Source organism: Aphelocoma coerulescens, chromosome 14 (assembly GCF_041296385.1).
Source record: "Aphelocoma coerulescens isolate FSJ_1873_10779 chromosome 14, UR_Acoe_1.0, whole genome shotgun sequence".
Taxonomy (NCBI): Eukaryota; Metazoa; Chordata; class Aves; order Passeriformes; family Corvidae; genus Aphelocoma; species Aphelocoma coerulescens.
The window spans coordinates 11,925,385-11,949,950 of record NC_091028.1 but is presented as its reverse complement, the minus strand read 5'-3'; the positions used below and the strand labels follow the sequence as shown (position 1 = coordinate 11,949,950).

Sequence of the window (24,566 nt, the reverse complement as noted above, 5' to 3'; positions counted from 1 at the left end):
GGTTGTTTGATGCATCCCGTAGGTTTGTTGGTGCTGGTCGGTGTCTGAGGGCACAGTGGCATTGCAAAAGGCATGTTGGAGGTAAATAGATCAGAAGGGAAATGTGTGAGTGCTGATGCCGGGCTCTTTCACTGAACAATGAGGAGAAAATGTACTTTTGAGTGGTTTCTTGATTCAGGTTTTCAAATTCTATCAGCACGGGGACTTAGCAACAAGACTCACAATCAGACCATCGTGAAATGAGCTGCATTCCCCTGAGGGGTGGAGGAGAGCTGGGATCTGTTGAGGTTTTATCCTACAGGATACACACGGAGACGTGCCCATGATTTGTCATGTTTTCAAAAGTCATTTGTCAATAGGCTGGTGCCACAAACTGAGTCCTCTTATGAAGGCAAGAGTCAGAGTGTGGCCTCCTGCAAGAGCTGCCATGAAAACAATTCATCTGGAATCTACTCATGAGAAATGAATTGTAAATTAAAAGAAATTGCCAGTGAGCCTTTCTTGTTTCAGGGTTAAAGATCATTTCTGCCAATGTATAGATCCCCTGAGACTGAGAACTACACCATATTCCAAAACTTCTGCTCTTTTCTCCCTTTCTGCTTGCTGGGTGCGTTTCATATTTGTTAACTGTAAGAAAATGAGGAACAACGTGAAAAGCTCAACTTCTTTGACTTCTAGAATTCTGGGGGTTTGTGCTTCAGTAGTGTTTTATCATTCCACTTCTCTTTTATAAAACACTATTTCTATTATAACTGCAGTTGATAAAATCAAAAGATCATTTTCACTTTTAAATCTCCTGAGAGAATTTAGAGCTCTCAAATTCACTTGCACAATTTAAACTAAATTTTCACCTTTTAGAAGTTTGCAGATTCCTTCCATTTTGGCTTCCAAAGAGTACATAGCTGCCAAAATAGAATTAATTAATATTTCCTTTGAACCTCAGTGTGCACCAGAAGCACTCATTAAGAGTAAGAGGCTGGAAGTTGTGCGATAGCTGCCATAGATTTTGTAGTTTCTTTATCGCATATATTGATATCCAATTTTAAGGCTCAATAAAACCTGTTAGCGATGGGGATACTCTTGTGACACGAGAACAGCTGTTATCAGGCAGCACTTTGCAGTAAACACTTCTAGTAAACCAAGGAATTAGCCAAGATCTCTAAAAAGGCAGTCTGGAAACTGCCTTGCATAAGGGAAACCTCAGGTCAGAACTGCACAGGAGTTTGAGTTTGGTGAACTCGATCCAAACACATTTTCAGTGAATGGTGTTTATTGCTGCGTGCTGAGGTTATGTCAGCACAGCAAATCAAATCCTTCACTCTTTTGCCTTGTTCTAAGGAAAACCAACATTTTCCCCAGGAATGACTCTTTCAAAAGTTTCAGCTAGCAATGAAAAATAGGATTAATTACCTTGGATCATGGGCATGTGCCATTAGTCATGCAGTGCGTGGCAACCTGCTTTTGTACTGGTTACTTCTGACCAGCTCACATTCTTTTCCTCTGTGTAATTTGTATTTGTTTGGTTTTCCTGTGTTTTGCTTTTTTTTTTTAATTTTGTGTACAACTGGACATTCTGACGGGAATACAGGAAAGCTGGACTTTCTTATTTTTTTTTTTTCCTGAGAATTCCAGGACGCTCAGTGCGGGCCACATGCAGCTAAAATTAAACAAAACAGGGCATTTTGTCCATTTAAGAAATACTGTGTGCATAAGATAAATGATAATAAGTGTCTTGTTTATCTTGGCTATTTTGCTCTGCCAGCTATGCAGGCAGAGCTGCAAGGTAAAGGTCCCTCATCCATAGATTTAATCTTTCTTCAGTTCAAAGCTTTGTAAGTAAAAGCAACCAGCTGGGCAGGACAGCTGTTGAGATCCCTCTCTTACAAGCATGGTGCTGGTGCCAAAGGGAAGCTCTTTGCCCTCATATCATTGTGCCCTCATTAAAAATAAGCAGCCCAAACCCATTCTGTGTTATCCTTGGAATCCATTGAATGATACACTAATTCCTGTTACAATTAGTCTTTGTTAGAGGTTCTTAATAGAGAGCCTCAATACACAGAGTTGAGTGCATTTTCAACCAGGGTATGGTTAATAAGGAGTTGGTTTTGACATCTGAATAATTTTTTAAATGTTGCTTTTATCAGTTCAACTGATGAATTCATTCATTCATTCATTCATCTATGGGCAATTACACAATTACAGCAGTTGTTTTTTTGATCTCTAGGATATATTTCTCCTCTGTAAATTTTAGTCTGGAAAAGAAGAAACCTGAGAAATTAAAATAGAGAAAAGTACAAGCAAAAGGACATATATTTTCATGAAAGAACAGGCTTTCACTACATGGAAAAAAACCCTAGCTCAGGCATTATCAAAGTGATCAAAAATAGAAAATGAGCAATGGAAGAAAGCAAAGAATTGTTTTTAATATACTTGGCTGGTATTCATTTCAAAGGCACAAGAATAAGGTTCAGGTACATTTAGGAATTTATAATGGAAATTCAACTGCTTAATGATGCAGATGATTTCCAAGAACCAAAGGGGAAAAAAACAGCTAAGGCTATACATTTGATTTTCTCTTTTACAATGCTTTTCCTATGTCCTTTTCTGTAGTATTCTTGCCTTCTCAGTATCTGTCTTTGAAATCAATTTCAGATGTCAGGAAAAAAGTTAAAGATGTTGGCAGTAGTTGTCACGGATCAGACTCGGATGTCTCATTAAACTGAGCAAAGAGAGAGTGAGAATCACCTTTAATTTTCAGAATGGTTGGTCTTTAATGTTAAACTGAATGTGATTGATGCCTTGTAGAGTAATATGTGATAATATTTACTGAAACTTCTCTTAAATATTTGAAGATATATTTCTGTGTCTGCCTGGTAGGAGTGATTTCAGTTTCCTGTGTTCTTCTTTCCTGGCTGATGGCCTCTAAAGTGAACTTTCAGAACAAATGTAGAACAAGTCAGGCATACCCCTGTTGTGTTGATAATATCAACTTGACAAATGTATTCTGAATTTTGCCTGCAGCCATTAAAATGGAAAGCGAAGTCGGAAGTGTTTTATGGGAGGTTTTTCTTATTGCTTGTACCAGCAAGTATTGTACTGATTTTGTCAAAGGAAAACATAATTTTTATAAAGCACTTGCCCTATTGACTCCCAACTAGAACAATATATTTTAATCCATCATCATGTTATTTTTACCACTTCATTGTTTTATTTGCCATTATTATACTTGTTCTGTTTGCTTCTAAGCTGATATAAACTAAAAGCCAAAAGTCTAAACTATATAAATAATTGTCTCAATGCTAATTTAGGCTGACTGTTTATTAATAGAACTTTCTTTCTATATATAGTTTAGAGAAATAACAGAGGTTGTTCTTGAACTTTGCACACACAATTGTAATGATTTGGTTGTATACACAGAGGAGAAGGTCAACTCTGGCTATATCTTTTTTGCCATGTGTGCAATTTTTATTAATTTTATTTATTTTTGTAATAAATTGTATTTAAGGTACTTTATAAATATGAAATAGAATGTTAAATATCATCAGCTTTTGCCAGCATGGTGGGTTGGCAAAAAGCACATGTGGAGAAGTGTCTTACGTAATTTAACTTCTTTAATTTAGAAATAATGATTTTTGCTGTGAGGCTGCGGGATTGGCCTTTGTCCAGTGAATGTTTCCTGTAACCATGAAACACGTTCATTTAATGTGTTTGCACATTAAAGCGGTGTCAAAATAAGTACCTGTGGAGTACTGCTAAACAAAGACAAAAACAACTAATTTGCTTCTTAATGAGCCAGCAATAATGCACCAACATTTCAGTCTGTTTGCTCTTAAGGCAGACAGGGGTTCTGGAGGATGCTGTTTCAGAGGTTCTCCTCCATAAAGAAGCCTTTTGAAATCCATATTGGTGAAAGACATTTTCATAAACTGTATCAATGAAAGCTCTGGTTGTGAAAAATGTGTGAACAGGAGTATTCATGTGATAAACCCTTAAAAGAAGGTAATAGGAATATATCACATAAATGATATTAGGGTCAAACTATATATTTTTTTTTTTTTAGCAATTCATAGAACTGTAAGATCCCAGAATGGTTTGAGTTGAAAAGGACCTTAAAGATCATCCAATTCCAAGTCCCTGCCACGGGCAGGGACACCTTCCACTAGACCAGGCTGCTCCAAGCCCCATCCAGCAGGGATGGGGTTTTTTCTTGGTTTTGGCTTATTCCCACCATGGTGGGAGGTAAAGCAGAGCAAGTGGCCAGGAGGCTGCCCTGTCACCTCCCTTACTGGGACCACTGGGATTTCTGCTGTGCCAGAGGAGGGGTGTTCTGCCCTGCAACAGAACCTGCAAAATTCGCTTTGTTTGCAGTAATGTGTCAGGGCATCACTACAGAATCACAACTGTGTTCTGCTTCAGTGACCTCCAAAATAAATTAATCTATAGAAATCTTTTCTTTTGTCTGTTGAACAAATAGCTACAGGCTTTCCTTCCTTTTGTAAATCTTCTTTTAAAAGTCAAGGAACCATTTCTGGGTGTTTCTAGAGGACTTTTTCTGTCATTTGTTTGTAAAAGTTTTTTTGGCTCTTAAAATTGGAATGTTTTTTCATGTGGTGCAGATTTATGGTTCTCTTGTAAAGCTTTAGTTTGGAAGGACAGGAAGTATACCTTGATTTTTTTTGGTCCTGTGTCTAAAAATGTGAGGAACTTCAGAGTCAGAAGAGGGAGAGCAGGGTAAGTATTATTTGTGAAGCTTAAACCTCAGACAGCCCAGGCTGTTTTCCAGCTGGGCTGGCATTAAGTGCCTGGTGAAAGGTGAAGGTAACTTTGTTGATCCAGTCTCACCTATTGCTTCTCTGAAACAACTTAGTGCTCATGTTACACAAAGAACTGCTCTTTGTTTAAAAATAACTTGAAGTTGCCAGTCCTTTCAGAGAAGGTAATTATTTCCTCCGGGAAAAATAACATGCCTTTTCTACTCAGAGAAAGCATTTAGGATGCCCTTTCCTGCTTTCTTTGTCCTGCAATAATCTACTTTTTCTAGAAGGAACATTTCTGCTGTCAACATTTTTCTCTGGTGTTGCTGGGTGAAAATAAGCTCAGTGTGTGTCATCCTGTGATGCACTCCCGGTAAACCCGGCTAATACGTCATCTACGCTTGTCCCTTTCTCCCACAGAGTTTAATAAAGGAAATTGCTCTGATTAATGGCTTTTAGATTTAACAAACAACACTGTTTGGGGTTATACATCCATCTGGTCCAGTTTCTAAATTGTCAGCTTGATGATGTATGTGGATGTATAGAGCAGGAACAGATGACTGGAGGGACTGGGGAAATCCTGCAGAGAACTGAGCCAGCAGATTGCTTCCCCCAGTGAGCAATTTTATGGAACTTGTAAACCCGCCCAGGGCTCACCTCTTACAGGATACAGGAGTGCTCATGAATCGAGGTTCTGACTGATTCCATACTCCTTGTGGATATACATCTTGATTATTGCCAGCTTGGCCGGGTTCAGAGCAAGGAGCAGATGCTCTCCATTTGTTTGGTGCTGCTAAGCAGGGTTTAGCCAGCCTGTCTGTATTTATTGGACTGGCCTCCAGCAGGACCATCAGGTGCTGCTGCCTTGGATTGTGTGAGAGCAGGATTAGGATCCATCATGGTCAGTGTAACACATAGGGTTTGGTAGTTTTCCTCCCTGCCAGGCTGTGTGTTGTGGGCCAGTGGGATGGGACTAAGCCTGGTGCTGTATTTCTGCAAGTGAGCCCCAAGTGCTCAGTGTTTGATCTCCTGGCCAGTCTCCCACAGGCTGACCCTTGTCCTGACTCACAGTTTCAGGTAGGACACAGAGGTTACATGTACACTTTTCCCACTTTTCACTTGGATAATATTTTCTCATCACTCGGGTGCCTGACAGCTCACACAAAATCCTGCCAGACGTACAAACCCGGGCTGTACCTGAGGCAGCTGATCCTCCTTCTCTTTCATACCCATTCTTCTTAAACAATTTAGAAGAGTTTTTGTGAAGAGAAGTCTTTTGCTGGATTATGTTAAACAAAATACCCAAATTCTGAAGGCAATCTCATGACTTTTTTTGCATTAACTATCAGTCTCATTGAAGGTATTAATAAGGTCCTGCAGGACTTATGTTAGCCAGTAGACTAAGTGGTTTCTTTTTTAGTTTTTTGCTTTAAAAATGTTGGTTAAGTAGAATTTCATCTTTTTCCAAGGTTTGGGGGCAACTCTACAAACTTCTCTTTGACTTAGACTCACCATTGTTTTTCAGTTTTCCCTTTTTGTTAATTATTTCTTAAACATGCTAAGACAACTCGTAGATTGTAGTCATTGCTTGTTACTTCTCATGAATATTGTCCAAAGTAACAGAGCTGGTGGAGTAGAGCTTCCTTGTGCTTCACTGAATATTGTGGTGGTATAACAGAGGTGTCTTTCTGTTTTCTAGTCTGATAAATTGCCCTAAAATGTAATGATTACATGAATTACTTCCAAAGGATAACAGTTCAAGTTTACATTCATTACCTTTTGTAACTTTAAAAAGCCCATCCTCATGACAATTTTTAATGCAAAAGGACGTTTTTTGTCATTCTGTGAATTGGAAATAACATTTCAAGTACTTATTTCTTGTGTCCTGAGAAATGTATCAATAATAGAAAGAAAACAATTTCCCCTTCTATTTCAGTACATGATTATATATTCTGTATATATACACACTTCTGATAATGGGTTTTAACCAGTATTTTATTGATTTACTGCAGTTCCATACAGAGTAATAGCTTTCAGTTCTTTGGGGTTTCATAATTTTAATATACTTTATGTCTTCTTTACAAATAGGACAAATTAATGAGTATTAGTTACATTGTGACCTGTATATCTCTTCAAGATGGGTAGGTGCATTAGTACTGGCTCTTAGGATGGTTTTTGACTGAGTGTTTCTTTTATTACAGCTCCTAATGCAGTGAATGCAATCTTTGAAGCTGATTTATGATCAAAATTTTACTTGTACATCCTTTAAAATTTTAAGCACATTAACTGTAGCATGTTTGCAAATAATAAAGTAGTTATCAACTACTGGTTTTTAATCACCTTATTTGTATGCTTAGATGGAAGTACTGTGTGCAGAACAGGGGGATATGGTACTTCAGCAAAATATATTTGAAGTTTGGGAGGTGCAATTCATTGGTGGTGTATCCTATAGGATACACAGATTTAATACAGTTCTGTACACAGAGCAGTCTGCTACTGACAGCTTCAGGCCTTGGCATTAAAAGAAAAAAAAAAACCTACAAATCAGCCCCAAACAACACCCAAACTCCAAAAAACCCCAAACTTCAAAAACCCAAACAAAAAGAAAACTTTTCACACCTTAATAAAGTTAGGATATTATTTTCAAAACACTGCTTAAGTTTCCTGTCTGCCTAACTGGGATTTAACCCTGTCTGGCTTGCAAATAAATCTTTTATTTTTCCTTTACATATGCTTTTGATGTATGTCATCCATCAATGTTAGCAAGAACAGTAAATGCATTGATCTATTGCTGCACTTGACAAGTTAAATAACACTTTATGTAAGAAGTATTGATTTATAAAATCCAGTACATGTAATTAACATTAGAACTGTCAAAAGTTGAAAACAGTATTAACTTGCTGCTTATTTATAACCCAAAGAAAATTAAATAAAATATCCAGATTAATCAACTAACTCCTTTTCTTTGCCTTCAGATATGTCAAGCTCAGTTATGTTTTCTAGAACAGTGATATGTTTATTCGAATTTTGACAAGAAGAAATTACATGTTTCATCAGTATGACTGAAAATAATCCTATAGGGTCTAGATCTATGTATTTTCCTTGAAGCGTTGAAAGAATTCCACTGGGGTAGTTCTGAAAGGATTTGGTGTAAAAGACACGGAAATAAGTGGTGATATTTGGGAAAATGATGGTGCCCAGTTTGTGTGAGGCTTCCAAAGAACCATTGATCCATCCCTTTGGGAGCGTCTGCACAAACAGCCCAGGAGCTCTGCAAGGATCACTCTGTGCTTCTGTCTCCAACCATGTGCCTGTCCCAGAGTTTGCTTAAGATGTGGGAATATTTCAGCTGAGTCCTGTGAACTTTGGACTGTGCTTTGTTGGCATTTCTGTCCTAATCCAGCATCACACAAGGATATGAACAGTCCTGTCTCTGCTCAGCATAATGTGGCCTTCTGTGCTCACCACCCTCTGGTTCAGTGACACCACTGAGATCCTTTGAGATTTTTGAGGCAGGCGTTATCCAGTTTCTGAACTACTTACGTTTTTCAAGTTTAAACAAAACAAAACAAAAAGTTACAAGTTACATTTAAACAAAATAACAATAGCAGTGAGCAGTAGGCATTGCTTTTAACAAAGGTTTGAGCATGAATCATTTCCCTTCCAGCCCCCTCCATCAAAAGAGATGTGTTTATATCTTTGCTGGATATTCATAGCTGCTTTGCTATTTAGAAATAAATTCTCCTTGAGAACATAAATAGGTGACTTGGCTTTCAGGTCTGGCAGTGCTTTGCTGTTCCTTTGTTTCCTCCTGCTGCTCTTGTGTTTCTGTTCTGGTACTTCGAGATACTCCTCAGCTGTTTAACTTTTTGATTTAATTTATCTTCTGCACACAGAGAATGCCTCTTACAGCAGGGAGGAACTTGAGGAAAGCACATTCATGTTCTCATCTTTTCTCTCCTGTTAAGTGTTCTGTAGGGTTTCATCTCTTCTTTGTCCTGGTGTCAGTCGGAATATTTAGTAGATGTATTTATAAATTGCTGGGTAGATATCAGTGTGATCAGGCTGCCCTACAGTAGTTGGAGATTGTAGATTATGTAGCAGCAACAATAGCTTCCTTTGTGGTTAAAATAATGAAGGAAATCCTGCTATATTTGGATTCTCTTTTGGTGAGGCAGCCCTGCCTTCCACCTGCTGTGGGCCTGGATTTAAACACTAACAACTTATTTCCTCGAGTCTCTGAGTGAGGCTCTGTAAACGTCACTGTATGAAGAGAATATGAAAAGCACAGAGGTTGTATTTTGGTATCAAATTCAGAGGCTGGAGGTTTCTTTGGAGATTTTGTTTTGGTTTTCATAGTTAATGGGTTCTCTTTTATTTGCCCGCTTTGTATGGATGTGCATTTTTCTCTCAGTGCATTTGTAACTTTCTTAAAAATATCCTCATAAATATTAAAAAAAAAAATAATCCTGGAGCCTTTTTTGTGGATGAACTACACTAAACAGAATTTGACAACATCATATGTAGCTTTTTGATTTTTAATCTTGAAGCAGGTAGTGTCTTTAAGCTGGAAGAGGATGGCTTTAGATGGGATATTGGGAAGAAATTCTTCCCTGTGAGGGTGGGGAGGCCCTGGCACAGGTTGCCCAGAGAAGCTGTGGCTGCCCCTGGATCCCTGGAAGTGTCCAAGGCCAGGCTGGACAGGGCTTGGAGCAACCTGGGATAGTGGAAAGTGTCCCTGCCCATGGCACAGGGAGTGGAATGAGATGGGCTTTAAGGCATCTGCCCACCCAAACCATTCTGGAATTCTGTGATATTCCGTGAATTCACAAAACTATGAGTAGTGCTTGCCTTCTGATATACAACAAACCAATACCATTTTTTTTTGCCCTGACTGAACTGATTACAGGTGGTCAGAAAGGGAGACTAAAACATGAGGTGTAGAAATTAAATGGGAAAAGGAAGCCTTAGTGGGATTTTAGGTTAATACATCAGGAGCTGCTTGAGGCTCAGTTAAAACAATATCAGCTCATTATTTTTTTTTCTTCCTTGGCTGGTCTGCTAAAGAAATCAACTTTAAGAAAAAAATAATACAATTGCATGTGGGAAGGTCTTTCTTGGTGTATTTGGGGATAACTGAGAGAGGTTTATGTTGAATTTTAATGGAGTGATTTTACCAACCACTGTCTTTTCTTTTTTTTTCTATCAGAATCCAGGTCCTATAAAAACTCTGCTGTGGTTCTGGGGGCCCTCCTCCTTTCAGTTCTGTTTTGAGTGTTTCCAATAAAACTTGAGTAAGCTTTTCTCAAAAGGGAATTCTTCAAGAAGTGATTGTGTAGTGAATGAAAGGATGGTCTTTAAATAGATGGCAGAGTGTTAGGGAGTAGATTTTTTGAATACAAAAACCAGGTTATATTTAAGGACTTTTAAGCAGTCAGTGATAGTAAGATTTTCTTTTTTATCATAAAAAAATCTGCTCTGGCTTTTTTCTGTTGTCTCAGGATGCAAATGGATTTTTTGTAGTTCATCTAAAGCTGTTCTTAGAGAAAAATGGAAGAAGGCTGAGAGAGATAACAGGAAATGTTTGTGCCTTAAAACAGGGAAGAATGGTTGGAAATATTAAAACAGATTTTACTGTAGTCACTTTGTGGTGTTTATCTTAGAATTATAGATGTTTCTAAGGGAATGAATTAGGATGTTTGTTCTTTTAAGCAATACTATGTGTTAGCCAAGATTTGGGAAAAACATTTGGTCTGTTTGCATCAAGAAACGAGGAGCAGAGAAGCCAACTGGAATCTGCAGCGCCATTTAGGTAATTCTGAAATCGAGAAGTGATGCTTCAATTAAAAAAAAAAAAAAGAATTTTTAATTAAATCTACCTAACTATCAGTGTGAGACACTCATTCTTGCCGCTTGGGACTCCTATTCTATTGAATTGTTGAAAGCTAATCATAACTATACATTACAGAATGTTTAGTTTTCCTCTTGGGATGGACTGCAACAGGTTTGCAATCTTTAGTTCAATATTTCCTCCATCCAAATCAAATATATGATTGGCAATTACCCAATAACTAACTTGCCAATTAGTTATGTGAGCTGTTCAAGGCAAAAAAAGGAAGTTACCCATTGAAATCTTGTCTCCCTGTGACTGTGCATTTAAAAGAAATAAATGTCACTTATTCTAGAAATATGTAGGCTTCCTCTCAGAACTTGCTGAGTCCTAAAACAATTTAATTCCATCCCCAATTAAACCTTTAAAAGCACCATCCATCAGCCTCAGTTGATATCTGTATTTGCATTCAGGGATTATAATGGAGACACCCAAAAAGAAGGTTATCTTTTTAATCTCTAGGACGACAGAAATGGGTAGTGTGGGCTCATTTACTTGATGTGTGAAATTGAGGAAGAAAGACTGACTTAAATACAGTTGCTTCAGTACTCTTCCAATATAAAATCAGATATCGTCTTTGATGAAAGTTCAGGAAATCCATTTTGACAGAATGCTTTATACCATTGTGTGAAAATTCTTTGCTGCTGCAGTATATTTGAAAAATAACCTGATATTTTAATGAAATATTCACTATGATGCATCAGTCCTTTGCAATCGAAGTTTAGAATGAGGTAGTAAAATGCAATTTACATTTAATTGTTGTACTTGGTGATTTATGTCACACTTCCAACCACAAAAATTTGAATCTCAAAGATCCAATATTTTGGATAAAATAGACTTCCTGCAAATCAGTACAGTTAAAGTGACTGAATGCTCTAATGTATGTTTGACATTGTTGACAGTTTATGAATAGATCATATACTAACTTCCTCAGCATCCCACCAATGCATTTTAGAAGGTTTAAATTCAAAAGAAGATTGATTCAAATATATCTGAGTTCAATCTGACTTTCTGGTACATTTCCCAGGATTTACTGTATAATAATTCCAAATTCATATGCCATATAATCTATTGAAGTTCATTTCCACAAGAGAATACAACTTGCATCCAGAGCTAGCACATGTATGCATGTATATCAGAAACTGTAAGATTAAAAAACTGAGATAACAAGACTAAAAGATCCTTTTGTAAAGGAAATAGAGAAAAATCTTTTCCAACTTGGGAATAAGAATAAAAACCATTTCCCCAGGAGGCTGCAGTTATTTGCTGTCAGAGCAGAGCAGCTCGTGCTCGACTGTTTGTACTCGACAGTATCACAGCTGAACTTCAGTCTGGTCTTGAATGGGGTTTTGCTGCCCATAGTTGTACCTACTTTCTGTGGATTACTGAAAAGATTCTTCCTGTCTCAAGTCTGAGTTTCCTGACTCCAGCTGCCTTTTTACCCATACTTTTGTATTACACATTCAGTGCCTCAGACAGACCTTTTGGGATACTCCTTCCATGGCAGTCATTGTTTATCCACCCAAAGGTGGCTCACATCTCCTTTCCTGGCAGACACTGAGAGCAAAAACATTTCTGTATTGCTGATCTTCTCCTGGGCTGATCATTCAGCCTCTGCCTCATTTTCCTGGAGAATTCCTCAGAGGTAATTCTGTTCTTTATTTTCCCGTGTCAGTTGATCGTAGCTTTAGAAGCATATGAAGAAACAGTAATGTGCATCATGCTTTGATTGGAGATTAATAAGTTGAAGTCAAAAGAGGTGTACTACTTCATAAACCCATTGTGTTTTTCTTTTGAGTTTGAAAAATTTATCTCAGTCAAAACTCTGTTTTCAATATTGAACCTGTAGGGCCAACTGTGCAATGGAAAGGCAGCTGCTCACCTGGTATTTTTACGTGACTGAGCTCTATTTGCTCTGAATTGCTGATTTATGTGCAGATTGATCTACTTTTAATATTCAATATTAGCTCACCTAGAAATGGCTTAAAAATAGAGATGCATAACAAAAACAAATAGCCGTGGCAGTGGGGATCTCTCGACCTGCTCTCAGCACTCCTTGCATTTTCCTTCATCTCAGTGTTCAGGACCACAGAAATTGATTTTTTTTCAGGACGTGGGCACCTGATTGTGCCTGTAATTGTTGGTATCCAGCACTTCTGGAGAAAAAAAGCTGAGATTTGGAGAGGGTATTTGCAGTGGGTTTTACTGATGAGGGTGATGTAGTACTTCTCTGGAGTGTTCTAACTTTCCTTTTCTCCATAGGGTAGAGGTTCTCAAGATCAAATTGTGTCTTTAATTAAAATTTATTAATTCCTGAGGGACAGGACTGTGCAACTGCTTTCAAGATCTTGTAAGACCTTGTAGTAACTGAAGGATCTATTTCATCTGACTTTGCTTTATGTGTTTTACAAATGTAAGCTCTTCAAGGGCTAAGAATCATTAGCCCATCCTTGTTAATTTGTTTGTTAGAGGGAATGTTTGAGGTCCCTGAGCTGGTGCTCTTCTGTTTCTGAAGTCATGTTCACTCATGCAATCCTTATGAGATTCCTTGGGTATTTAAGGAGTATCTAGCCTTGGAATTTTTGTTGTCCTTCCAGTCAGTACAAAGCTGTCCAGCCAGGCTGCCTTTTCCTCTTGCAGGTCCTGTTGTAAGTTTGTGCCTGTGCCTGATTTTCAGGGAGAACAGAGGACGAGGGAGCTTTCAGCTTTCCTGTGATGCATCTCATCTGCTAGGGCTGAGGACAAGCCCAGAGTAGAGGAGAATTGCATCCAGCACCATTTTTTGTTTAAATGTCAGCATTAGTCCAAAAAAAACCTGCCTGGGTGTTGTTGAATTTAATCCTGAATCTTTATTTTGAGATAAAATCCATCTAAGCTTTGCAGGTACCAAGGAAAGAAACTGGATGGGCCAACCCAGCAGTGTAATGAAAGTCAGGCAGCTCAGAGGTGCAGAAAAGCAAGGCAGACACGCTGTGGAGCAAATTTCCATATAATTTTGGCATGTTCCATCCTACTTCTTCTTGAGATTTACATAAAAATAAATCTGCAGAATTCTTTTAAGGATACAAGTCGGGATGTTGGCGAGTTTGGTAAGCAGACTTAATGAAAATTTACTGAAGCTGTAAATATACATGTGCATACATGTTGGCACCTTATCCCTTTGCTCCTTCTTGCAACTCAGAAAATTCTTTAACTGCTATTATTTTTGTTTTTAAATCAGCATCTCTGAAGAGCCAGAGAGGCTGGAAATATTAACACATTTAGAAAAATCAACAGTGTATAGCATGAATGCTTGATTCTCTTTATTTTTTTTTTTTTTTTGTAGGCAGAAAAGTATTCTAGCCAAGAATAATAATTGCAGTATTTTATTATTTTTGGTTTTAAGACTCAGATAGGCTTTTTATTAGTATTTTACTCTGTTCTTGAAGAGTATAAAACAAAATATGCCTTCCTGGCTTTCAAACCCTTGGTTGGCCAAGGTTAGCCTCCTGGTGAGCCTTTTCTGTAGTTAATTATTAAATGCAAGTATCTCATACCTATTAACTGCCCCCTTGTGTCTTCCATCCCTCAGCCAGGTGATATTTTCCCTGCCAATTTTCCTGTTTCCCTGGGATGCTGTATAACAACCAAACTTTTCCTCACATGTCCAGTTTTGAATTCTGCTTTCCATTACCACTTAAAGATCTAAACAAAGCCCAGGGTGTGGCCCTGGTTTGATCCTGAGCCGGAGGTGTGAGCAGAAATGCCAATGCCATCAAAGCTGCCTCTCTGCATGGAACCTTTGCTCTGTATTTTATTTTCCTTTCTGCTTTCAGTGAATATTTAGTGAGCTCTGATTGCATAATTGAATTTGATAAACTGATGGTATGTGATTGATGAGAAAGTCAGGAATAAAGGATTAGAAGATAAAATTACTTCAAGGGTTTAAGTAAATCTTCCAGAGAGCCAGGGTAATTTATAAAGCATGATATACTCTTTATAAAAATATTCCCGTAGGTCTATTAAATTTTAGCTTCTAACAGAACTGGATTGAGTTTTGAGAATCATTTTCATGTAATAACAGCTTGATTGTGATGCTTTAAATGGGAGATAGCTCTGAGTGGGCTGCAGCATCACTGGGTTTGGAATATTTGAGTAGGAAACGTAGGGCTGAATGATAGACTTGTGGGCAGCACTTTGTCTTCCAAATACATCATTTTTTCTTGGAAAGATGTAAGTTGGGAGTAAGTGGATAATTCAGAGTAAGTACTGAAGGAGGTTGTGCTGCTGAGTCTGTAAATCACTAAAAAGAAGGATCAACAAATGACTCAGTTTGGTGCAGATACCATTTTCACTGAGCTCCCTCAGTGACTAAACTTTCTTCAGGCAGGAATAGTTCAGGGAACTCATTCCATGAGCCTCCGTACGTGAGCGGGTAAATGCTGTTTTCAGGGGACTCAGCACTAATCATTTCACTGTACCAATTGGGCTCTGTTATCTCCCCCTGAACACCAGCACTGCTCCCAGCTGCTGCTTTTTCATCTCCAGAGGAAGCCTGACACCTTTAATCTTACCAGGGTAGAATGTCTGAAACTCCCTTGGGAGACTCCCCGAAACACATCTGAAGCCGTTGACAAGATTTAACATTTTCTCACTTGTTTAGAAATGCCTTTGTAAAAATTTGCTTTTCACTCCAGCTCAAATCACTGTATTTCACAGGAACATCCTCTAACTCCAATTTAAATTTTTCTTTATAACATTTTAAAATATTGGTTGATTTTACTAGTTAGGAGACAATGAGTATTGGGATAAGATTATTTCACAACAACTGCAGTCATTAAAACAAAAACTAAAAGGGAAGCTTTGCAGAATATATTCACAGTCATGTAATAGTGTGGAGAGGTGTAGAAACTATCCTTGGTTTGTCTGGGAATATCTGCTAGTTTGGAACTGTTCCAATTTTCTCATATGTTGAATTGTTGTAGCTTCCTGTATAGCCAATTTAAAGATACTGCTGATCTGCACTCATCATAAATCAGTTTGTTTGAAAGACAGGTTATTTAAAATGCTACAAATCAGTAAAGGGCCCTACCCCAAACACAGTTTTTAATTCTGTTTGTTAGATTGGATTTTATGTGATAGTTTATAAGCATTGCTTTAAGATTATGTGCTTTTTCTTTCTGCATAAATGACTGTGTTTCTGAAGTTAAAATCTAAAAACTCAGGAGTCAATTTGTCAATCCAACTCATCAGCCGAGTGGGGAGCTCTGGCTGATTTACAGCTCATTGCAGGAGATCCTTTGGCCCCAGTGGGCCTGGGGCTCCCTGGCCACGCTCAGCTGGAGCCCAGCTCTGCCCCGGGACCCTTTAATAACGAGTCTGTGCTGCCATGTGCTCTGCCAAGTCACAAAAATTCCCTGAGCAGAGGCAAAGTGAAAGATAAAGGCTTGGAGACACTGATATCCCCAGGCTGGGCTGTGAACCCCAGTGGAACCAGGGCCACTGGGAAACCACCACCAGCACCCCTTGCCCCGAGCTCCTGGGAGTGTCCTGGGGCTATCAGTGATTCTGTGACCTGTGGGTTCAAAAACCCCTGCCAGCCTTGAATAGTACATGAGGGCACTTCCCTCCAAACTGTAAAATATAGGTTAAACTCTTTAAATAGCAAGTATAAAAATGCCTGAGCCTGTCTAAAATAAATTCTGGAAGGAAGGTTTGCAGTTTCATTGAAACATTACTTGCACTGGGACAACATTTGTGTATCTTGGGTTTTTTCTGTATTTTATATTTAAAGTACCCACACCCCCCCGAACTCTTTAAAGCAGAGCTCAGTATTCTCTACCTACGGAATATTATTCGTATTTTGTATTAAATCTCTGACTTTGAATATAACTTCTGTGTTTTATGTATAATCATAAAATCCTGCAAGTGTTGCAGGCCAGGTTGGATGGAGCAACCTGGGATAATGGAAGGTGTCCCTGCCCATGGCAGGGGGTGGAACTGGATGAGTTTTAACATCCCTTCCAACCGAGGCCATTCTGTAAATTTTGGGTATAGAAGGTATTGATAAACTTCTAAAATTAAGCCTATAGTTCCTCTATAGTTGCAAGTAGAAATTTTACTCATGAAGTGTGAAAACCTTCATCTTCCAGAGGTGACTGGGGTAGATCTCCAGCAGGTGTGGACTCAGAATCAATCTGTATTTGAGCAGAGCTTTGGCAATTTAACCATCAAAAATTTTGCTGCTTGGAGTGTTTTATTTGTGATACACAAGAGTTTGAGAGTACATGTGACCCTTGCATATTACTGAAGTACCTTAATTCAAAATGCGCTAGTAGCTTCAGGTAATGTAATTCAACATATTTTGGTTGGCAAGAACATTGAAAAACACATTAAACTTTGAGGTGTTTTTTTTCTAAATTCTTTTCCCTATCAAGAATCTTCATTTACCCTGAGACTTTTCCTGCTGTGATAATCATTTCTATCCAAGATTACTCTTCTGGTTTCTATTCAAGAAATAAAAAAAAAAAAAAAGAAAAAAAAGCTCTGAGTTTATTTAATCCTCAGAAAGGAGAAGGCGGGGGGCAGAAAAAGCCAATAGGGCTGTTCACTGCCTGCCACAGCAGACAGGGTTGGAATTCTCATATGGAGAAAGAGTAAACATGGACAAAAGCTTGTCTGAGCGAGCAAGGACAAAGTTTATCGAGATCTTGGTAATTCAGCCGCTAAAAAAAAAGCTTAGGTACGAAAGTCCCAGTGCAAGCCTTAACTGAATCATGTTGTTTCTTGTTTTACGATGACCACGTTGAGAAGAAATGAGCTAAATATCAGTAATTTTCCCTTACATTTTCTCAAGTAGTCTCCAAACCCATTTTTTTCCTTTGTATTTCAGGGGATGTTGCACCATTCTTCAAGACAGAACCAGGCTTGCCCCAGATCCACCTGGAAGGAAACCGCCTGGTCCTTACGTGCCTTGCCGAAGGCAGCTGGCCCTTGGAATTCAAGTGGTTGCACAACAACAGTGAAATAACCTCCTACTCCAGTGAATACAAGTAAATCACATTTATAGAATCACCTTCTCCAAGTGTAATTGCAGAAAACAGCCCCAAACCAAACCCAACCCCCTCAATTTCCCAATGCCTCAAACAGCTTTGTAGGTACAGACACAGGAACTTGGGGGTTTATTATAAAAGAAGAGTGGGCTTTGTAAACAGATGAGATGAGATGAGATTCCTTTGTTAAAAATGAGATTTGATGCTTCAAAGCATGGGTGCTAACATGGAATTTTTAAGTACCAAAAGTGCCTTTTGCTGGAGATGTAACTTTTACCTGTGTTTGCAATAAATAGGAGACACATTCCTTAGCTAAATGTTACATATGATGTGTGAACTCATCCTTGAACAGAGCCGAGCTCTCTGGGACTGTTCATCTCAGTCAGATCTAGAGGAATGTGGTCTGTCTTTAATTCCACACAGAACTTTCTGTTTCAATTCTAAGAATGCCAAAATGGAGCTGATAGTTTAACAAACTGCTCTTTAATGATTGTGCAGTTTGCCCCCAGGACCTCCTTCCTGCCTCCCTCCCCATCCCACAGACATTCCATCAAACAGGAGAAAAACCACAGTGTGGCTTATCAGAGCTCATTCCTGTTGATAGGCAGCACATGGCTGGCCAAGTATCAATGTGTCAGACAGCCAAGTTTTGTCTGCTTTTCTGTAATGTGGGAGGATTAACTGGGTTTTCTCCATGCAAATGGAAATTTCTGTAACCTTACGGAAATTTACTTTTTATGCAACTTAACTCGGTGCTTTCAGATTTTGTAGAAATTGTCAGGTGAGTTCAGAAGTTGTGAGGGGTGGGTATGTGGCAGAGGGAGCCTGTGTACAACACCTGTACCTTTTGCAAACCAAGCTAAATGCTGCATTTTTGGGATACATGGCTTAAGGTAGGGAAAATTGTGTGTGAAATTACACTACAAGTTGGCATAAAAATGCAGATAATTATATAAAAGTTCTATGTTGTTACACAAGGTAAATTCCATAATTACTTTTCTCAAAGGTTTTCAAAATTTTATTTTTGATGCTATTTACCTTTACAAAGCAGTAGAGAAAAATTCCCTTAAATGACTTTCTAAAACTTTTGGGGGTCGTTTAGCATTTAAGGTATTTAGCAACTGTTTAAACCTAAACATTTGGATTTATATCAAGTTATCTAGAAAAGCAAGACTTTGGATTTGGATGACCCCTCTTAGTGCTGAGTCCCTGCATCTATTAATGGTTGCTGTTCTCAAGCCTTTGGGACGTGGATTGCGAGCCACATGCACATCAAGAGGAGATTTGTGAATACTTTCTAGGAAATGAAAAGATCTCTAACAGCACAACAAATCACAGAATGTTTGAGCCTCGCTTTGTGCAAATGCCACTTGTTTTGGCAGCAGAGTCAGTTGTAGTGGCTTGGTAGAAGGAGCTGACAGCAGCCCTTGACCATGTAAGATGCTGAGAGAGTGGGAGGAAAAATTATGTGGGAGGACAAACACATGAACATGGAATGAACAGCAAGCAAAGGTTACAACTCCAGCCCTGCAAATGTGCTAGGTATTGGGAGAACTGACATTTCATGGTATTAGGAGAAACTTGAGTCGGGATGTGTGACATTTTGAAATAAGATCAGAATGCCGTGGTATTTCTTCAACAAGTGGACATCCTAATACAAAATTGGAATTTTACTGTGTATGGCAGTGTGAGCTGGAATCAGTTACTGGAGCACCTTTCCCAAGCTGTGTGTGCACATACCTGCAGTCAGTCACTTGTTTCTTAGCATTGCATTTAATTTATTCTTGTGAATGTCAGGTCATTATTCAAACCATATTTATTAATTCTGCGGGTTTTGTATTGTTCTTATTTCTGTTTCTAATTAAAAGATCTGGTGCAGAGGAAGCTGCTGGTTTATGATAATAAAATAATATTGATAAAAAATATTAATTTAGAAATTGCATCCTTACTGCTACACCACAGTCAGAGATCAGCTAAACAGGATTTTGATTCTATAGAAATGCAAAACTTTAAGCTTCCAAAAAAATGGCATAGGTGCAATAGGATGAATGAAAGCAAAGGAAAGATGTGCTCAGACATAAAAATTCCAGTTGCAAAATTTAACCTTTGACCCCATAACAGTTTGCTGTGCAGTTCTCTTGGGTAAATAGACTGTTTAAATGCACGAATCTTCCCTGAGTAAGTGACTTCTGCTGCAATTTGAATCATCAATCAAAGATTTTTGGTAATTGATATTACTTAGTGTGTCTCAGTTAAAGTAATGTCTATATTGTAACAGGCTGAAAATATATTATCATAACACCCCAAGTGAGTAAAGAACTAATTGGAGTCTTTGCATTGTGACATTGGTGACCCTGGAGGAGCTGCTTGTCTTTGTCTAACGAAGCTGGTTGTGTGCACAGCCTGGCTTTTACAGTGACTGTGCATACACTACTTTGTGTTAAGAATCTCTAAAACTACCTTATAAGTTCTTTGTGATCTGAGATACACGTTATGAAAACAAATCAATGCTGCTGACTGCAGGAGCAGTTTTGGTTCTGTCTATAAGTTAAGAGACTTAATGTTCAGGCAGTGTCTTTTTTCTGTTTTCTTCTTTTTTTTTTTTCCCCTTCGTTTTCTTTTGAATTAAGTTCTGGACCAGGTGTGTCTTTCATATTTGCTTTTGTGGCCTGAATAAATGGATTTATTGGAATTTAAGAAACTAAGGTTATGTCTAAGCAGCCATACTGTTTCAACCAAATTACTTAAAAGTTTCTGATTATTATGTTTTTAACATTGGACAGATTTTAATTCTGATTCTGTATTAAAAAAATTACATCAAAATTAGATTAAATTGATGTATAAGTCTTTTGTTAAAAAGCTTGAGCAGATAAAAAAGTAACACGAATATCTAATAAAATACATTTACCTTTAATTCTGTATCCAGAATTATGACTATTAAATCCCATAGCCTATAGCTTCGCTTTTAACTCTTAGGGCATTTAAAATTAAAATGAGTTTAAATTTTAAATTAGGAGTGAGCTGTAAGAGTTAGCTGGGATTCCTCCTTAGGTGGCTGATGCCACTCCCTCCTGAAACTCATTGCAGAGGGGTGATGGAGCACATCTCGCTCAGGGAGACTCCCCTTGAAGCTCCTCTTTTCCGCTTGTCACTTCCCATCTCTCTGCAGAAACTTCCCAAACGCCAGGTTCTGGTTGGCTGTGCCATTCAAAATGAGGAAAAAGTCGGGGCTGACTTTCCAAAGTCCTTGCAGACATCCCCAGAAACCTCAAGGAGCCTCCTGGCATCTCTACCATGGCAAGATCTATCTTCAGAGTTTGAGTGTAGACAAAAATAAAGTAAAAATATGTCTTGTCACTGTAAGGAATTGTATTAACCTTCGATTTCAACTCATTCTGGGGAAGAAAGTATTATTTAGAGCTTAGAAAGCACTATTTATATCCCTTCTTGCAGATCAGAAAACAAGTGGAATGGGGAAAGCATAGCACAAAAAGCAGTATGACTGTTAGGTCAATAGAAAAGTAGGTTTTAAAAAAATAATGAGACATATGAGGTGTGTAAAGACTGTTTAAAATTGTAAACACAGAATCAGGAATTCCATTAATATTTATCCCTTGCCCAGGTTTGCAATTTTCAAGTTAGTTTCACACGGTATAAACACATGTCCAATCTCTTTTTTTCGCTTCTGTTATTTAATCCTTCTAATTTTGCTTGCTGTACCTGCACATCATACCCAGTAGGTCCACTGAGAATCCAGCTGCTCTAGGTTTTGGCTGCCTTGGAATTTCCAAGGTAGATGGGATTTTCACTGTAAATTTTTAAAAGATTTTCATTTCTTCAGGCAACATGTTAAGAATGTTTCCTGCTGAAACTTTAATAAGTCAGAAAAGAAAACCAAAGTAGGACACTTCTGATCTAATTGATTTGTTTTGTCCTGGTGGCAGCAAAACTAACTCTGCATTACTGTCCTAGTACCGATGAATGCTCAGGAAAGAAGCCTTTAATTTTGGCTTTATTTAATAGAAAAGCCAATGCAATAAGTGTTAGTCAAGTAGGACACTAAATCTTTATGGGAGGAAGAAAGATTGTTAATGTATAACTATTGGGTAAGAAGAACTGTAAAAATTAATTTTCAATATTTGTCAGAATCTTCAGTTTATTTTTTCTTTTTTTATAATGATGTTTTATAACAATCTTCTGCCTGGCAGAGAAGGAAATTATTTTCCAGAGAACTAGAGAGTCCTTCTGTCCTATTGATTTCTATCCTCTGCCTTGTATTTTCACCTGTTTTCTCACTCCATTCCCTGTGGTGAGGCTCGTCAGGCAAGAGGCAACAACATTCCTGGTTCAGAGTCATTATTTGTGTGCTGGGACTGCTGTGACTCCCACACAGAGCACAGGCTGGGATCTTTCTTTTCATCCTGGTGCCAATTGCCACAGCCACAGGAGGGAACATGCTGCTGGCTCTGGGGAGGTCACAGCAGTGACCAGAGGAGGTCACAGTAGTCTCAGCTCGTATCCATGGGCAGCCAGGGGATTCTGGAAATCCCAGGGCTTGCTAAAGCTTGGCCCTTGTTGTTGGGCTCTGGTTTAGCTCCCTGTGTTTGGTGGTGTGACCCATTTGCAGGGGTGCATTTTGTGATTACAGCCTGCATTCATCACACCAGAATCTTCTGCCTCCTTTGTTTTATGCTCCCTGATCCTGTCCAGATATTAAGCTCTGCAGGTGGGTGTGCACAGTATATTTGAGTCTAAGAAGAAATGTTTTCTTTTAGTGGAATTAAATTTTGAAGATTAAAATTCAGCAGTTTTCCTTATCTTCCATAAAGACTTTCATTAATCCTGCCATAATATCTCCTGAAGGTGACTGGGGGAATATGTGCTTGTGATTAATGTTTGTTTAATGCAGGATTATCTCTATTATTCATGTGTTTTATTCCCATTAAAACTGTGCCTATCAGCTCATTTTCATGTTGAGCAATCAGATGTAGCTGAATGAGGAAGGTGAGATTAGTGGACCAAGTGTCTGTTTGAGGGCAGAGCAAACACAATGTACAGCCCACGGTGGCAGGTCCAGGATTCCTCTGAGTTTCAGTGGTCACACAGTGGAGATTTCATTGGAAAGCTTTGATATTTCTGGCAAGTCTTCCTGATACCCACACTTGGTCTTCTTGTGGCTCCTCTGAACTATTTACCTGCTTTGCCTTATGAATGAAGGTAGAGAAAACTAGGGGAAAAAAATTTAAGTCTGTCTTTCATGTGGATTTTTGCTATACTTGGCATTTATCTTATGCAGAACTTAAGATTCAAAGGTATTTAATGCATTTCTTGTTAGCTGTTTTTTAAAAATCTGGATAGAACAGACAATATTGTAACCAAAGACCTGAGATTGCACTGCTTGTAAGTAAAATACAATAAGCATTTAAGACAAAGTGTAAAATAAGAAGAAGTGGTCTCTAATTGTGCCTTTTGCCTCGTAGGTACATCATCCCAGCTCTGCAGAGGGCTGATGCTGGCTTCTACCAGTGCATCGTGCGGAACAGGATGGGAGCACTGCTGCAGAGGAGATCTCAAGTCCAAGTGGCATGTATGTCTGAGGGGGGGGGTCACTCTCTGCTCATTAGCTTCTTTTTGGGTAAAAACCCCAATGTATGATAGCATTTGTTAGTCTGAACAGGTTTTGGATGTCGTATTTAACAAATTTTTAAATTATTGCCGCACAAGAAGTTCCATACGTTAGCTATCATCTGAGAAGCAGCTCAGAGCAGTGCAACACTGAGTCTTTGAGCTGTTCAAAGCCATGAAAATGAGATTGTTTGGAGATATCTGTAGCATGAGGGAACTGTTATAGCTCACTCTGAATACACAGGGATTAAGGAAGGCCATGCAGCACAGAACTATCAATCAAAACAACAACAAAAATTCCAGAGGAAGGATGCAGCATCTGAAAGGGAATGGGATGGTGGGGATAGCACCAGGAAGATTTCAAGTCATAATCTTCGTGATACAAAATCAGCAGTTTCACAACAAAACTTTAAAATTCTGTTCTCAACCCCTTTCTGAAGCAACCCCCCCAATGTTTGCAGCACTTCAATTTGGACTGTGCAGAATTTTTGAAATCCAGCTGCCATTTGGAAAGGTTAAGTTGGTTTTCTCAGGAGTTTGTGTTAGTGAACGTGACATAAGAAGTTATCATATACTCTTGATTTCCTTTTTTTCAGTTAATGTATAGAAAATACAGTTCAAATAACTTTTTTGGAAATAATAATAAAATTAGGCCATATTCTTTTTCCATAGTAAAAGCATAAAAGAAATTTAAAAAGAGACAGATTTGTTTTCTGTGCCTAAGAAATCTCATACATGGATCAGATCTCTCCTCAGGGTCAGCAACTGGAAATTCAGTAGCAGTAAATGTCACTTGATAAGTGGAATTTAGAGAAATTGAATTATTTATTAGATACCCAATTTGAAGGAACTGATTCAAGTTAATCAGTATGTCAATGAGGGAAATTACATGGAATTTCCTGTGTTTTAAAATAAAACCAGTTGCAAATGGTATTATGTAAGCTTTGCTATCGTGTCCATCAGTTTACTGCATTACAGTGGATTTTGTTACTATATCTGTAATGTCAGTAATATCAGTAATTTGATGTTTGGTCTCTCTATTGTTTTGGAGCTGCTGGGAGCTAAAGTAAAAATAAACTGCTGCTAAAATGGTGTTTTCCTTCCCTGACCTCTGCCAGCCCTTGTGTCCCTGCTGTCTACTGACCATGGGCTCACTCTGACCTGGGTCAGAGCCTTGCAAGTCCTGTTCCAAATATCCCCCTACAGTTTTAGTGAATTCTGTCAGGTCCCAGAGGTTCTACTGAAAGCTGGTGTGAGTGAACAGAA

At 38.4% G+C, this 24,566-nt stretch overlaps 1 protein-coding gene across 2 annotated transcripts in view; it reads left to right on the top strand.

The window, feature by feature from the left end:
- The window catches only part of SDK1 (sidekick cell adhesion molecule 1), a 387,842-nt gene that overhangs the window by 90,514 nt on the left and 272,762 nt on the right, over positions 1-24,566 (top strand). For both annotated transcript variants that reach the window (XM_069030219.1, XM_069030218.1), the window contains exons 3-4: positions 17,516-17,675; positions 23,156-23,262. In XM_069030219.1, coding sequence (XP_068886320.1) covers positions 17,516-17,675; positions 23,156-23,262 — 267 coding nt within the window. The remainder of the gene's footprint in view (positions 1-17,515; positions 17,676-23,155; positions 23,263-24,566) is intronic.